The sequence below is a fragment of the Erythrolamprus reginae genome, chromosome 1, assembly GCF_031021105.1.
Source record: "Erythrolamprus reginae isolate rEryReg1 chromosome 1, rEryReg1.hap1, whole genome shotgun sequence".
NCBI classification, from domain to species: domain Eukaryota; kingdom Metazoa; phylum Chordata; class Lepidosauria; order Squamata; family Dipsadidae; genus Erythrolamprus; species Erythrolamprus reginae.
In genome coordinates, this window is record NC_091950.1 from 135,131,673 (window position 1) to 135,143,678 (window position 12,006).

The following is a 12,006-nucleotide window of genomic DNA, read 5'->3' on the forward strand; positions in this document are numbered from 1 at the left end:
TTTTCTTTAGCCGCCCCCCCCCCTCCCCCGTTCAGTGTTCCCCAGGATTTTGAAAATATGAATAATGTGCCGCGGCTCAAAAAAGGTTGGGAAACACTGGTCTGGAGGATAGAAGGAAAAGGGGGGGCATGATGGAAACATTTAAATATGTTAAAGGGTTAAATAAGGTCCAGGAGGGAAGTGTTTTTAATAGGAAAGTGAACACAAGAACAAGGGGACACAATCTGAAGTTAGTTGGGGGAAAGATCAAAAGCAACATGAGAAAATATTATTTTACTGAAAGAGTAGTTGATCCTTGGAACAAACTTCCAGCAGACGTGGTTGGTAAATCCACAGTAACTGAATTTAAACATGCCTGGGATAAACATATATCCATTGCAAGATAAAATACAGGAAATAGTATAAGGGCAGACTAGATGGACCATGAGGTGTTTCTGCTGTCAGTCTTCTATGTTTCTATCATCTCCTACATGACACTCCTTCGTTTATTTAGGGCACATATAAACATAGTCCACAAAACCTCTAGGCTTAGCTTTTCACATCCTTGAACTCATTCTTTGCAGGATTTGGGTTTCAGCCCACCTCACCAGTATCTTAATTACCATGACTATAACTCAGGGAAGATCTCAACCTTTACCTTTTCATGATAAAGATCCCAGGTCAGGATGGAATTCTTGAGACCTCGATGGATCAATCATCTCACCAACTGGCTGATTGGGTTCACAAACTGGTAGGATACACAGAACACACCACATAAATAATAAACATACTTCGAAGTTCTACCAAAATGATTCCAAGAAAATGAATCCTGAACACATGAAGAAATTACTATATAAATGCTACAGTATTATTTATCGTAAGTAGCTCAAATTGTGAACTCCAGTGTATTATTACATAGCACTAATTCTAAAAATAGCATCAAAGCGTAACTATTTTTGTAACTTTTAGACCACTAAGGTGCCACATCAATATGCTTATATAGCCAAGACAGCTACAATTTTTCTTAATGGAGTAGTTAATTATGGGTTTTGTTGTTAGCTCTCAGATTTCCTGCTGATCTCATCCAGGTATTAACCAAGTCTAGTCTTTCAACTTTACATGCAAGAGCCAGTCATTCTATACAAACCTAGAGATTCCTGCATTTAATAATTCTTCAATTGTCACAATTTGGACTGCTCGCTTTATACATTGAAATTCAAGTCATATTGGAAAAAGGCCTTTTGAAAACAAAGGTTTTCCATAGAAATTTCCATTTTAAAATTATTGTTGTTGTTTTTTTTACTATTTTTATTCAGCTCTAATGTTCCAGATTTTAAAAAGAAATGATTTATGGGAAACAAAAGAAAGTTAAAGTATATAGTATGCTTTTTTTTTGCTCATGTCATAGATTCTATGGTGCATATCACCAGGCTCCAAATAAAAAAAATTACTCCTAATCAGCTTTTAACTGGCATTCAGGCTATTTCAGATTGATAAGAAAGATTATTTCACCAACAATACATTTGACTGAATTATTTTTACAACATTCTGCACAAATGTATGTCAAAAACAACGAGCCAATAACACATTTAAGTAACAAATACACACCTCACATTTAAAAGAAAAAGGCATGATCACAAAGATAAACATAATCATATAGTGTAAAGATAATCATATTGTGCATTAAACAGATCAATTTCCCCCTCCACAATCAACTCAATGTTTAAATAAATTTAAATTCTGAACCCCACTCCCATTTGTTTTATTTCAAATGTGTTTGCGCATGGATCACTGATATTTATATTCACTTTTGCTTAATGTTTTATATATTGAATATAACTCAAGAGCAAGGACTAGAGCTTCCCACAAAAGCTGAAGGAAAATATTTCACCATTATCACCGTGAATATTGCAGATAGTTATAATAAAATATCCTTGGGATAGTTTTAAGTTGTAGGAAGGATGGGGGAAAAATGCCAGAAAATAATTTCAGTTCCACATTCCTGACTTTATTGTCACGTGAGTGAAATCTGAAATAACAGAAACATACTGTACATATTTTGAGAGATTGTTTGATGTAATGTTTTAGGCACCGGGTTAGAAACTAGAAGATATTAAGTTCTAGTCCTGCCTTAGATATCAAGGCAATTGGGGGACCTTGAGTAAACAGGTAACTCTCTCTCTCAGCCCTAGGAAGGAGGCAAGGGCAAACCTAAAAAAATCTTGCCAAGAAAACTCTGATTTGAACAGTCATCAGGGATTCAGAAACGAAACAAGCTTGTGTAAAAACTATAGCAATTTAGAGCTACTGTAGATGTGTTACTAATTCATGAGAAAATTCCAATGTTCAGGGCAAATCTTAGAGCTTGCTACTATGAATTGTTAGGTTTTGCATAAAATGAATGCTCTTGTAGCTTCGCTAGCATCAGGTTTGCATTATACTAATTCTAGAATAACTTTTTTTGTTAACAGTAGGTAGCAAAAATTTCTACCTTAACCGGTTATGAGTGACTATTATTAAAAAAATAATAATTTGACTTGATGTTTGTACAGGTCGTCCTGTGAATGATGGCAATCGAGATCCAAATTTATATGGCTAAGCAAAGCAGTTGTACATTAGGACATCATGTGAATGTGCAACTTAGTGATGGCACTTGCTATTAAGTAAGTCCTGCACCATTGTTAACAATGACATCGTGAGGTCACCATTTACAACCTCCTGAGAGGTTGCATATTGATTTCGCTTGTGGGGTGCTGGCAGTGAAGGTTGCAAAAGGTGGTTGTGAGACATACTTGTGGGATGTTGTGACAATGTAATTGCACGGCAGGCGCAGAGCAGTCCTTGGGCAAGGACCACCTGTACCATAAGAAAGTAGGGTGCTCTCAGATGCAACTCCTCTAGAGATAAACTACTTCAATAGCTCTGCCAACATAACTGAAACAGATTCTTCAAGATGTGCACTTATATCCTGATCTCCAAAATCACTCTGCTATTTGCTGCCAAGCAAACAGGCGGATCCTTAATGCAGCCACAGCAATGTATACAGTACAGTAATGCCATTCTTGAACCACAGCAGTAGGGAGTTTGGCTTCAGTACTCAGCTAGTTGTCCTCCAGAGGGTGAGCACATGGATAGACATCCTGGGGATTGTACACTCATTTTAATAGTAAGAGAGCATATTGTAGAAGGTTGTGGCGGAGTAACTTTAAAAGTCTTCTATCACACCATATACCAAATGTTACTGTAGGTTCTTCTTGGCAGCCCTAGCAAAATTATGATGTAGTTACAAAGCGTTATGGTTAGCAAAAAGATTTACTCACAAATTAAAAACTGCTTTTAATATACCCAAATTCCACCCCAAATAATGTACGAATGTATTTACTGTTTGCAAAATTAATACTCTTTCTTTCTTTCTTTCTTTTTTTTGCCCATGCTAGATTTTCTTTCTGACAAGGAATGATACGAGTAGGTCTAAAAATGACTGGTAATAATGAGAATTACAACTGTAGAGGAAAAGTAGTGCAACTGGAAGAGAAGATAACTATCCTCAGAAATTCAGCAATTGCATGTGGTTACAGAAGGCTTAGCAGGAATAATTTTCCATTGCACAAGAACTTCCCTATTCAACAGAGCACAATTTGTGTTACTTGTGTCACTCCCAAATTGATAAGATTTGAAAAATTGTTTATAAACATATATCCAGTAAATCAAGTGGTTTGGAAACTTAGAAAGAGGGAGATAAATGTTCTGTGGAATTTGGTATCCTACCTGATGATTCTGTGCAAAATTCTATACACAGGACAACAATAACAAGCAGCCCTGATTACATGCCTATTAAAAATAATGAGGTTACAATCAAATACATTGTTAATATTACAGCTTTGATTATGTTACCTTTCATTCTAGCTCTAAAAATCAAAGTTCTTAAAAAAAACCCTATACAAAGCTCAGGATATGAGCTAAATAAGCCCAAGAACAAAAAAAAAAAAGTCCACTGGTCAAAGCTTAAAACTATGTTTGTAATTTCCTATTTATTGGCATTAATGTATTTCTAAACTTAAAAACCCTTCTGGTAAGTTATCAATTTTTATGACAAAATTTTGCACAACACACAAATATTTACAACATGTACATTTTCTTTTTCAGTCTTTTTACACTGGATCTCAAAAGACAAACATTTTATAGATTACCACAGAACAAAAGCTGTGACTTAGGCTTCTCTTTTAAATTTCATAAAACTATCATAAGTTAAAATGAATAGGTTTCTTTAAATTCCTCGTAGCATTTTTTTACAAGTGCAACAGAAAACTATGAGGATCCAATTAGAATGGCTGCAATTAATTGGATAAATGTTGCCTGTTGTAATCATTGTTTCACAGCAAGTTCTTGAAAAAATAAGCACCAATCATTCTTGCAAAGAACAATTTTATCTAAAAGTATTGAAAAAGTGTTAAATACAAGGTGTTTTAATTTACATAACAAGAAATAAATACACCATCCAAACTTGTATTCTGCATACTGCTACTCTTGTACATATAATGTACTAAAAGTCAGCAAACTGTCAACACCTTTTTTTAAAGAAATCAATTTGACTTCAAACCAACGGTTTGCTACTATAACAAAGGCCACAAACAGTACGTCTGGGGACAGCATACAGTGTTAAAACTGACAAACTTCAGAGGGGAAAACATCTAGCAATTAAACGGAAAAGCTGTATTTCATTGCTGGTGATATTAACATACTAGGAAACCTTAATAGGCCGCTACTATGATTTCTTTTAGATTATTTAGTCAGATGTAAGAGCAAAATAACGCTCTTGATAGATTAAAAAATTGTTTAGCCACATTATTGTGATATAATTATCCTTCATGGAAAAATCTGATGGCATTTTTGTAATTATGCTTGAGCCTTTATTTTACAATAGAGCATTTTTCCTCTAACTCAGAATTGCACATAAGAAGGCTATTAAAAAGTACAATAAAAATCTGCACAACTTGACTTAAGGAGTCAATATGCTGTACACTTTCTACAATATTATGTTGATATAAGTGAACAAACAATAAAGAAGTGCTTCCACTAACATTTTGAGAAAGTTCATCAGTTGAAGAATAATTGTCTGGAATTTTGTTTTTTTTAAAAAAATGGACATCTTCAAATTTAAGACCTATAAGCTTATGCATTGAGCCTTAAAGACTGATCCTCTCTTCTCCTGGAAGAAATGTCAATGTCTATTGAATCCTTTCCAACTATAAGCCTTAAACGCTTAGCTGGAGGCAGAGGAATAAAATCATCCTCAAAATCATCGTCATATTCATCCTCTTCCTCTTCCTCCTCCTCCTCCTCCTCTGTAGATGAAGAATCATCAATAGTTTCTTCTTCATATTGACTATAATCGTCCACTTCCATCCGAGACTCTAGTAGTGAAAGAGGGTCACTGCAACACACTCCGTTCTCACGAAGGTCATCCGAGTACGTTCCCCTATTTTCTTCTTCTCGTTTTAGCTGTATTTTTAATTTTGTTGAACTACTACTTGATCCTGAGTTAAACCCATTATTAAGCTTTGCTACATATAAATTATTATCTTTCTCATGGTCTTTACTTAATTTGATGCTTATTTTTGAAGAATTCATTCCATCATTTTCTTGGTCGTTAGTCTTGCTGTTGCTATCATGCCGCCTTCGCAGAGTAAGTTTGGGAATCCCAGAGCTGTTTTCAAGAATGAGTTGTGCATCATACCTTGTGATTCGCCTTTTCTTTTTACTTTTTGCAGTTCTAAAGCGCTCTTTGACTTTGAAAGTGTCAGACGTTACAATGGAACAGCCACCAGATGCAGGAATACAGTCTTTATACCCGATGGCCGAATCCATTACACTGTTTATCTCTCCTAGGTCAGAATGTGAACTGATCAAATCTGGCAATTTATCTTTGTCAGTCAATGTATGCGCACAATCAGTTTCCTCCATTTTTGCCAATGGCTTCACCAGTCTCCCATGTCGAGATTTCTTTTTGGCCGCAACTCTTTCACTCTTCTGACACCTCCCCTCTGCTTTCTGTGTTGCTATGAGAGATTGCTCGCTTTCCAGAATCACATGAGACTCCTGTTCCAAGCTATTGGCTCGCATGCTTGTCAAACTGTTTTTATAGCTGTTTAGCATATTTGGTTCAAGCTTTAAGTCAGAGGTCTCTTTCAGGTTCGTTCGTGTTCTCATTGACCTCCGTGTTATGTATGTACAGGGTGATATTTCCCCGGGTTCATGAGCACCTTTCACTGAATTTAATTTATATTCTCGCGCTGCATGCCTTGTTAAGCAGCCACTAGATACTGCAACTTTCACTGGTCCCTCTGTTTCTTTTTCCTTCTTAATGGGCATATTTTTATACAGAACTATTTTGGGTTCTTTAAGAACCAAATTTCCCATTTCGAGTTTCCTGGATGCATTTTTTTGTTCTGGCCTTTTGCACTGATTTCGCAACTTTATCTTTGAAAGTAAAGGCTTTGCAGGCTTTTTCAGTCTCTTTGGTACCCTGGAATTATTTAAATGAGTTAATCTGGATGAGGTAGAATTTGATGAAGTTGGAATTCTTGAAATAGACTGCCTGGTTAATGTCCTGTTCTTTCTGTTCTTTTTTACACCAATTGAAGATTTGCGGGTAGCTGTAGAATTAAACAAAATATATATTTAGAAAGTTCATCCTGCCTTCACACTGATATCAAAATGTGCACAAATAATGTTTTTGCTTACTGCAGGGTTACATCCTACATAGAAAATAAAGGGTGCCATTAATAATGGGTATAAAAGCTATAATAAATTTAACAAGTAAAAATCTATTCACTAACCTGAACAACTTTTACAATTTAGACACTTAAAATAATGCACTGAATAATAAAACCCTGTACAGACTATACCAACACTGCACCAATATATTATTGTTATTGTTATTATTATTAATTAGATTTGTATGCCGCCCCTCTCTGAAGACTCGGAGTGGCTCAGAACAATAAAACAGTACAAATCCAATGATTAAAACAATTTTAAAACTCTTAATATAAAAGACAATCATACATCTCAAACAAACCATACATAAAACAGAAACGGCCCAGGGGAATCAATTTCCCCATGCCTGACGACAGAGGTGGGTTTTAAGGAGTTTGCGAAAGGAGGGTGGGGGCAATCCTAATCTCTGGGGGGAGTTGATTCCAGAGGGTCAGGGCCTCCACAGAGAAGGCTCTTCCCCTGGGTCCTGCCAGACAACATTGTTTCGTCGATGGGACCCGGAGAAGGCTAACTCTGTGGGACTTAACCAGTCGCTGGGATATGTGTGGCAGAAGGCGGTGCCGGAGATATTCTGGTCCGATGCCATGAAGGGCATTATAGGTCATAGCCAATTGTGACCGGAAACTGATCGGCAACCAATGCAGACTTGTGTTGGTGTAACATAGGCATACCTGGGGAAGCCCATGATTGCTCTTGCAGCTGCATTCTGCACAATCTGAAGTTTCCGAACACTCTTCAAAGGTAGCCCCATGTAGAGAGCATTACAGTAGTCAAACCTCGAGGTGATGAAGGCATGAGTGACTGTGAGCAGTGACTCCCGGTCCAGGTAGGGCCGCAACTGGTGCACCAGGCGAACCTGGACAAACACAGTTAACTAACCTTTAATGGAGCAATTTTCCAGAAATATGTGGCCTTCAGAACTCCCATTTTACCATGATGAAATCAGAATTATGCCTATTGTATTTTGTGAATGTGATATTAGAAAAGAAATATGGGAAATTAATGTTGTATGGTAACTGCTACAAGATTATTGTATGCCAAAGTCGGAAAAGTAAATGAGATTATAAAATTAACTAAACTTACAAAAATGGCAAAAGTGATCAGTCTAATTAGGGAAAAAGTGGCACTTTTAAAAAAAGATTAAGATGATAATTACTTGATAGAATATAGGGTTGAAGGTATCAAGATAAGTTTTGTCATTCCTTTCTTTTTCATCTTTCTTTGTATATTTTTATTGCATGAAAATATTGTAGTAAAATTATGTACAGTATATTTAAAAATCTCATTGTGAATGGGAAGCCACTTATCAACACATTTGGTTTCATTTCATATTTTTAATATATTATCAGCATAATGCGGTTTAAAAATGTAAAAATACTTGGAATATCAAGTATATTATATATCAATAAATTGGAATTTACCACTAAATGTAATGCAGCGACCAATCAATATTACCCAATTTGAATATTTAATAATATCTTTAAATCCTGGCCCTGAAGAATGTTAGCCACTAATTAGGGTATCCTGAACCCTTTAGGATAAACTAGTACGAATAATAGTTCATTGGTACAGCATTTAATAGATAGAATTATTTGTGTTCACTCTGAGTTGGAAACCCTGGAAAAGAAAGCTGTTGAGATGACAGAGTCAATATCCTATGATATTATAAAAAATAATAGCCACATCTTGAGGATGTGGCTAAAATTCTCTTAGTAATGTTACCTGAATGTCAATATGCTGATGATACTCTATGGTACAGCACTGTTCTGGGCACAAAGAGAGATGCAGTGGAAGTTCTAACGTTTGACAATGTGGAGAAAAGGAGGCTGAGATTCCATGCAAGCAAGATGGGTAACTCTTAATTTAAACACCTGATTCCAAGACTGAAGCAAACCTGATTTTGATTGGAGTTGTATTCACAACCCCAAAGGCTCTTCCTCGTTTCTTATTATATTGTTAAGTTATTATAACTTGCTGTGAATGAGCTGCCCCTGGTCACTGTAAACTTTAGTTGGTTCAGAATTCGGTGTTTGTTAGGAAGACGTCATCTTACTTATTATAACTTTTCTGCAGATGTTGTTTCCAAGTGCAATTTAAAGTGTTGGTCAGCTTGTTTCAGGGCCTAAGTATCTAAGAGGCAGTATTTCCATTTCTGTCAATCCAGAAAGCCAGGGAGAATTTTCTAAGTGTTTCTATAGATCAAGTGTAGTAGTCTTTGAGTAAGCGCACTTCCTATGGAACAATTTCCCCTGAGGAAAGGATTGCTTCAATTCTTATGGCTTCCCCAAAACTGATAAAAATCTGATTCATCCAGAAAGCCTTCAAGAATTGTGGAACCATAATACAATAACTGTATTAACAGAATCTGTAGTATATAATTGTACATTTTAATAATGCATTATCTATTATTGTTACTTTTACTATTTTTAGTATCCAAAAAATACTGAATGGATGATATTCATCCATCATGTCTGAAGAGGACCTTGACATCTAAACAGGTTGTGGCCTATATGGGCATGAAATGTTCTGCCACATGTCTTGCTGTCCCATTTATCTGTGTTTACTTCCTTTGTTCATGTTTATGTTCTTACCTATATTTGTTATCTTGTACATGTTTGACAAATAAAAATAACTAAATAAATAAACAAACAAATAGCACAAATAATAATGTTTTTGTTCTTTTCTTCTATTTATTTTTGTGATTTTTGTTCCTTTTGTGTTCTTCACACAAAAAGGATATTGAATATTTTTTAAATGGAAAAAGTGTAACCACTAGTCATTGCACTAGATTCCAAACTACTGATTAATCTCAGAACTCTCTATCCCAAATATCCTTTGCCACCATAAAGCTTACAATGTTTAAGGAAGAGCCTTCTCTGTGGCGGCCCCGGCCCTCTGGAATCAACTCCCCCAGGAGATTAGAACTGCCCCCACCTTCCTTGTCTTTCATAAACTACTCAAGACCCATCTATACCGCCAGGCATGGGGGAGGTGAGACACCTTTCCCCCAGGCTCTTTATATTTTATGTTTGGTATGTATGTGTTGTTTGGTTTTTAAATATGATAGGGTTTTATATGCTTCTTTTTTAATATTAGATTTGTTTCGCTATAATATTGTTTTTATTATTGTTGTGAGCCGCCCCGAGTCTTCGAAGAGGGGAGGCATACAAATCTAATAAATTATTATTATTAATTATTATTTCTCTTTAGAAGACCTGTGAAGATTCTACCTCAATCTTGTTAAAAATGCTTACATAAAATACATTTCAAAATATTCTTGCCACTTGCTTACTTGCATTAGCTTTTTCCTGAGTGGTATCTGCATCAGTGTTAGAGCTGACAGATTGACTGTCAGAATTTTTACTGCTATCACCCAATTTTTTAAGCCTGTTTAAACGTTTATCTGTTTCTCTGAGTCCATATTTGCTATTGATCACAGGAGTAGGTGCAGGCAGTCCCACTCTTGATTTAAAAGCACCAGTTCCACGTCTAAAAAAGAAAAAAAGAGTAAAATATATTAATTATATTACACATGACATTAATAATATGAAAGCTAATTAAATAGTGTCAATTCTGGGGTCTGTATTGGTATTTTAAAGAAAATAATCATTCATACAAGTAAAATTTTGCTATTATAATTTAAGGGAAGTTAGTTTTTAAAAAATTAAAAGATACTCCTTTAACTCTCTTTCTTAAAAATTCATATATCAAGTGATATACGATTCCTCAATTTAATGAACTATATTTCATTAATAATAACATAAAATTAGAACCTAACTTTTCATTAAATATGATAGTACACTATTAATTAGAAGAATTAACATGTGTTCTGTAGAAAATATTTTGTATTATTTCTTCAGGATATGGAGGATATGATCTGAAGATGTGTTTTACTGAATATATACTTAGTAAAAAGGTATAGGATAAAGTAATTTTGATGAAGCTGAATAACGATGAATCAAATATCTTAGATAACTGCCTGGCAAACTTTAATCTTAAAATAGAAATGAAAGTTATAAATTAAATTGATATGAAGTTTAAAATTAAAAGGATATTTAAATGTTCATGTATTTCCTTAGATGTCAAACAATATTTATTCACACAGAAAAAGAAGAATTTGGGTAAACCATCTAATCTTTAAAAAGTTACATTTTAGTAAACCATCTAATCTTAAAAAATTCTATCTGCATGCCAGAAATAACTAAATGCAAAATTGAACAAAATAAAAAAAGGGGTGTTGATCTTACCTGATACACTCCTTCTCGTGGGGTAGAGATAGCATCCAAGAATGGGTTAATCCTATGGTGGGGTTCAATTTTTTTTTACTACCAGTTCTGTGGGCATGGCCTGGGGGCGTGGCAGAGGAAGGCTATACTGTAAAATCTCCATTCCCTACCCGCTCCATGGGAAATTTACTGCAAAATCTCCATCCCCTGCCCACTCCAGGAGAAGGTTACTGCAACTACTACTTGATAGCAACTACTACCAATTTTATAACTGTCTTGCAATCGTGAGTTTGGACCAGATGACTCCCCTCAGGTGGTCAAGTCGTTGGGAGATTCAAGCAGTTGTCGGGCAGCAAAGCAAATCTCTTCATGGAGCGTGGAGCTCCTGCAATGGCTGCCTTACTCGCCCAAAATGGGAGTGTGAAGCTCCAAAAACCACTACTTCCCGTTTATAGGGAGCATGAAGCTTCTCGATGGCTGCCTCTGCTGCTATTAGGGGAACGCGAAACTCCAGAGTTTATTCTGAGCAATTGCTGCTCAACTGAATGATGATTAGTTGTTTGGCTGACTGGTAATGCTAATCTGACAGCAGAGGGCCCTTCCTGAGGCTAGAGCCGAAGCCCTTGCTGCTGGGTATCTCCCTGAGACTTGACCACTCAAGGGGGAGTCAGCTGGTCTAAACTCACAATTGTAAGACAGTTGTCAAACTGACTGTGTGAAGAAGCATCCAGGAACATATTAACCTTGAAGGAGAACTCCTGACACATCTGTCCAGACTGAAGGACTGAGTCAAAAGCTCAGTCCAATCAGCTGAACAGATGAGGTTAACTCATTCCTGAATGCTATTTCCACCACTATAAAGAAAAAGCATTTCTAACACTTTCCATTTTAAATATCCTCAAGCAAGAAAAAGTAGAGAGGTGTAAGATATTATGTGCACAAAGTGTTATTAGATACATGTAAACAACTGGCTTTGGATGGTCCACACCTGCAGCAAAACACGCACCATTTAGATATTTTAAAT

At 35.8% G+C, this 12,006-nt stretch overlaps 1 protein-coding gene across 8 annotated transcripts in view; it reads right to left on the reverse strand.

The window, feature by feature from the left end:
- Window positions 1-4,390: 4,390 nt before the first annotated feature.
- The window catches only part of KMT5B (lysine methyltransferase 5B), a 40,929-nt gene continuing 33,313 nt past the window's right edge, over window positions 4,391-12,006 (reverse strand). For all 8 annotated transcript variants that reach the window (XM_070765819.1, XM_070765779.1, XM_070765788.1 and 5 more), the window contains 2 exons: window positions 10,049-10,245; window positions 4,391-6,635 (listed from right to left, as the gene is read on the reverse strand). In XM_070765819.1, the coding sequence (XP_070621920.1) occupies window positions 5,152-6,635; window positions 10,049-10,245 (1,681 nt within the window). In that variant the 3' untranslated portion in view covers window positions 4,391-5,151. The remainder of the gene's footprint in view (window positions 6,636-10,048; window positions 10,246-12,006) is intronic.